The sequence below is a fragment of the Patagioenas fasciata genome (genome assembly GCF_037038585.1).
Source record: "Patagioenas fasciata isolate bPatFas1 chromosome 6 unlocalized genomic scaffold, bPatFas1.hap1 SUPER_6_unloc_2, whole genome shotgun sequence".
In the NCBI taxonomy this organism is placed as follows: Eukaryota; Metazoa; Chordata; class Aves; order Columbiformes; family Columbidae; genus Patagioenas; species Patagioenas fasciata.
This window is the reverse complement of record NW_027288504.1, coordinates 1,203,230-1,208,371: the sequence shown is the minus strand read 5'-3', so window position 1 is coordinate 1,208,371 and position 5,142 is coordinate 1,203,230. Positions and strand designations below refer to the sequence as shown.

The 5,142-nt window shown below is 52.4% G+C and overlaps 1 protein-coding gene across 1 annotated transcript; it reads right to left on the bottom strand.

Moving 5' to 3' along the window:
• Positions 1 to 711: 711 nt before the first annotated feature.
• LOC136116168 (olfactory receptor 14A16-like) lies at positions 712 to 1,644 on the bottom strand. Its single transcript, XM_065862373.2, has one exon. The coding sequence runs from the start codon at positions 1,642 to 1,644 to the stop codon at positions 712 to 714; it is 933 nt and encodes a 310-aa protein (XP_065718445.2).
• Between the last annotated feature and the right edge of the window lie 3,498 nt (positions 1,645 to 5,142).

Below are 5,142 nucleotides of genomic sequence, written 5' to 3'. Positions count from 1 at the left end.
GCCCCTGCTCTGCTGGTCCTGCAGGTCTCTGGCAGGAGGCCTGGCTGTGAGAGGACGCTGCTCTGTGCCAGCCCTGCACACACACACTGTTCAGTTGCAAAATGGTGTTTCAACCTGCACGCTGCTTTCTTGCGCAAGTTCTTGAAAGAAGCTTGAAGAAGTCCAAAGTCTTCTGACGCTGCCCTAAGAAGATCACTGTTCTTTATAGAAGTACTTTTACAAAGACCAGCTCTGTCACAGCAGTGCCCATTGCCTGTCCCTGCCTGCGCTCACAGCACTGACACACAGCAGGACGGGGACCAAGCTGCCAGAGCACTCAGGCCTTGCACCAACACAAGGGGTGAGAAGGAGAGTGGGGGAGTAGAAAGAACGAAATCTGGAAGACCAAGCACTGGTAGCTCCTGATTGTGCTGCCGTGCTGGACTCTTCCATTCTACCCATACACACAGGAACTGTCCCTGCAGCTCCAAAAATGCCTTGGAAGAAGGGTCTCAGGAGAATAAAATGTTGCTGCAGGTCTCTTTATTTTGTTTAAACATAAAGAGAGCATGGCTTCTCATTGACATAATCACTTGGCAGGCAGTGAATTCTACGGTAAATTACAATATTAACACAACGTAAAAGCCAACAACACCACCACCAGAAAATAAAAGACAGACTGAGTCTTCAATGAGTTACACTTTAAATGCTCTCCTGAAGATTATAGGTAATTCATTGCTTCCGAAAAGAATAAGCTACCAATTTCCCTACAGCATTCTTAAGATCCTGGTTCCTCATGCTGTAGATGAAGGGATTCACTGCTGGAGGCACCACAGAGTACAAAACTGCCATAACCAGGTCTGGCGATGGGCAGTAGATGGAGCGGGGCTTCAAGGAGGCAAAAGTGCCAGTGCCAATGAACAGGGAGACCACGGCCAGGTGAGGGAGGCAGGTGGAAAAGGCTTTGTGCCGTCCCTGCTCAGAGGGGATCCTCAGCACGGCCCTGAAGATCTGCACATAGGACAGCATGATGAACACAAAACAGCCAAAACCAATTAACAGACTAAACACAAGAAGTCCAAGTTCCCTGAGGTAGGAGTGTGAGCAGGAGAGCTTGAGGATCTGGGGGATTTCACAGAAGAACTGGCCCAGGGCATTGCCCTTGCACAGGGGCAGTGAAAATGTATTGGCCGTGTGCAGCAGAGCATAGAGAAACCCAGTGGCCCAGGCAGCTGCTGCCATGTGGACACAAGCTCTGCTGCCCAGGAGGGTCCCGTAGTGCAGGGGTTTGCAGATGGCAATGTAGTGGTCGTAGGACATGATGGTGAGAAGAGAATACTCTGCTGAAGCACAGAACAAGAAAAAAAAAACCTGGGCAGCACATCCTGAGTATGAGATGGTCCTGGTGTCGCAGAGGGAATTGTCCATGGATTTGGGGACAGTGGTGGAGATGGAGCCCAGGTCGAGGAGGGCGAGGTTGAGCAGGAAGAAGTACATGGGGGTGTGGAGGTGCTGGTCCCAGGCTATGGTGGTGATGATGAGGCCGTTGCCCAGGAGGGCAGCCAGGTAGATGCCCAGGAAGAGCCAGAAGTGCAAGAGCTGCAGCTCCCGTGTGTCTGTGAACGGCAGGAGGAGGAGCTGGGTGATGGAGCTGCTGTTGGACATTTGCTGCCTGTGGGTGTGAGGACCTGTGCAAGGAGCAAAAGACTGTGACAAGTTAGGGGAGACTTCTCTGAAGAAAATAAATGGGCTGTTTCTCATGGAAAACCCCGTCCACAATGGAGGGATGTTTCTGCTCATTCTCTCTTTCTACCAAGTGAGAAAAACAGTTCATCACAGTTTAAAATGCAGTTGGGCATGCAGTTTCCATGAACACACCTCGGGGGCAAGACCCCTTGAGTTGGTGTCAGAACAAAAACTGACCCACTCTCCCACCGCACCTCCAGAGAGCAAGAGCACCAGGGACAGATGGAGAAACAGGGAAGGACACTGCAGTGCTACCAGAAAATAAAGCAAGGACAGGAAGGCAGATGGGCATGCTGTGGAACCTTCTCCTTACTTGGATGTGCTGCTGCCACTCACATAAAGACACTGTAGAGCAAGTACTTTTAGCACCTCTTTTGTGTTCACCGTTCCAGGAACCTTTCCCCTGGAGGTCCAGCTGCTGAGGTGGAGACTCGTGACCTGGACCCCATGGCTTTGGGGCAGAGGCTCTGCTGGGGAGGAGACCAGGGGGTTGCACTGGGAAATGTGTCTGCAATCGAGAGGGTGTAAGAGAGGTTCCTAAATCCCACCCACAGCATTTCTGGTAGCAGTTAACTCTTCCTGCCCATGGCTGTGCTGCCTGCAGCTGTGTCTCTGTCCCTGGGTCTGCTCCCTGTCAGTGTCACAGACCCCGTCCCACCCGCTGTGTGCTCAGCTCTGTCCTGCTCACACCTCCTGGCACTGCCCAGGGGCAGCTCTGTGTGTGCAGGGGCTCAGGAGCAGCTCAGACAAGTCCTAACGAGAACTGAGGTCTCAGTGTCTTCTCCAAAGAGAGAAATAAATCCCCATCTCCCACTGCACACCAGACAACCAAGAGTGGAAAACTGAAAGCACAGACTCCTTCCCTTGCAGCTGTTCCTGTCTTGATGTCGTTGTTCAGAAGGACCCTCTGCCATGTCTGTAGAGTTGATCTGGAGCTCTGAGCAGCCCTGACCCACACAGCACCCTTCAAGCCCACAAGCTCCCTGCCTGCCCTGCCGGGGGTCGCTCCTTCCACCCACAGCTGCTGCCATGGGATCTCCCCGGGCAGGCTGAGCACTGACCCTGGCAGGCGGCAGAGTCCCTGCCCCGGCACAGCCCTGGGGTGCAGGGACCCTGCTCTGCAGGACAGCACTGGGCACCCCTGGGGGCTCACCCGGCTTCACAGCTGTTCAAAATTGAGGTGCAAGATCCCCCACCTTACAGATCCCACAAGCTGTGCCTGTGCCAGTTTTAGGAGATGCCTCCAGGAGCTACAGCTGCATTGCCCTGCACCCAGAGACTTACCATGGCAAGGGCTGCAAAGGTTTCTCCTCCAGTGAGCTCTCAGTCATCCTCCCAATCCTGACCACCTTTAATCTTTCTCTGCCTTGCTCGTCTCCCTGAGATCCCCAGGCAGAGCCCTCAGCCCTGCTGCGCTGTGAAGAGGAGCTGCTCCTGGGCAGAGCTGTCTCTCTGCAGCGCTGCCGCTTGCCAGGAGCTTCCTCTGTCCCAGAAGCCCAGCCCAGCTCAGCAGCACAGGAGCAGCCCAAGGCACTTTAATGACCCCTCTGGTGGCTTTGGTGTAGAGTCCATGAACATCAGACCTTGAGGGGAAGAAGAAGAAACTTCTCAAGAAATCAAAGTCAGATTCAAACTCCATAGTTTCTGGTATTGTTAATGGGTCTCACTGAGGGACACTACTGAGCAACGGTCTCCAGGATCTGGTTAGAGTAGAAAACCGGAGGCAGTGATGACAGTTCAGGAAAAGCAAAGTAAAGGTCTCTCTGATGCTGAGTAAACCTGGATGTCTTTCATTAACCAAAGGTCAAGCCCTGACCCCCAGCCCTGGGAAGGCAGATCCTGTCCCTCACACGTTGCCCAGGGCCCTTCCTGGACAGTGTGATGTGGGGCTGCGCAAGGCCAAGGGCAGGACTATGGTCCCACACCTCCCAGGTTCCTGGCTGGGGACAAGGAGGGTTTTGGAGCTCATTGACAACGTCTTCCTGACATGGGTGACTCAGGAGTCAGTGAGGTGAGGTGCCCAGCCACTCTCACTCCCAGTTCCAAGACTTAGCCATGTACATCCAGTTGGATGTTACAAATTACTTGACCGTGGAGAAGAAATGGAAAACATCTTCTGTCAGCAACCTTAGGATGTCTCCAGTCAATGAGCAGGTTCCTATGGAGAACTGTAATTACCCTGACACTCACTGGCCAGGAGGTGATCTTGGGCCGACTTCTTAACATGTCTGCCTGGTGGGCCAATAGGGGTGATGTTCACCTGGATCTATTCCTGATCAAGAAGGAAGAGCTGGTGAGGGATGTGAACGTCAGTGTCCACCTTGGCTGTTGTGACCAGGAAACAGTGGAGTCCCAGTCACCAGAGGGGAGGGAGGAAGGCCAGCAGCAGAGCACAGGCTGGTGGGCTGCAGAGAAGACTTTGACGTACTGGAGGATGGCAGATGAGGTGGTTACGTGGAAGCAGGCCTGAAAGGTGAAGAAGCTCAGGAAACCAGAGCAGCCTTACAGGACAGGCTGCTCCAAGCACAAGAATGATTTCTTTGAGAACCCATGAAAAGAAGCATTTATCTTGTGAGGCTGCTCATCTGAACTGATGGAGCTCCAGGACAAAAAGGCAGCACACAGGAGGTGGAAGCAGGGGAAGCTGCAGAGGAGGAATTCAGAAACCTTGTCCATCGATGTAAAGATGATGCCAAAGCTGATCTGAACTTCATAGCTGCAGGGGAGAATGAAGGCAGCAAGACGAGCTTACACAGTTTCCTTAAAATAAGAGACGTGGGCCTCCTGCTGAACTTTGTAAGAGTACAATCAGACAGGACTGAGGTTCTTCATGGCTTCTTTGCCCCCATCTTCACCAGCAAGGTCTCCTGGGAGTTCATTCCTAAACTCAGGAGTCTGGAGAAAACCCAGCAATGGATGGGGCTCAAGTCAGGGTGACCTGAGGCAACTCAGATACTCAGACACCATTACAGAAAATGAAAACTGAGCATGGAAGGAAATAGAAGAAATTTAGCTTTATTGCTATTTATTATGGAAATGCTCTCTGTTTTACTATTTCTGAAATCTCCCTAATCATCAACAACAGACTTGAAGCCTTTAGGAAAAAGACGCACAGAGCCTTGCCTTGTAAGAGCATTTCAGATGTTAATGAGCCCTCTGCTGCCATGATCCTGAACTGCAGATGCTGAAACAACGAACAAACCTCTCATGAAGTGAAAGGCAGAAGCAAACCCCAAGTTTCTGAGGGTGTGTGGGACCCCATGAAGGGCCATCACTGACACAGCTGTGAAGGAAACAACCAGTGCAGGTCCCTGTCCGTGAGGGCCGGTGAAGGAAAGACTTGGAGACACTGGTTAAAGGTGGTGAGGGCCATGTGGAGGTGGCTCTGATGCCATGTGAGCCCTTGATGCTTGTTCA

Excerpts from the sequence above, each read along its gene's own strand:
- LOC136116168 (XM_065862373.2), bottom strand. The coding sequence starts at position 1,644 with ATGTCCAACAGCAGCTCCATCACCCAGCTCCTCCTCCTGCCGTTCACA.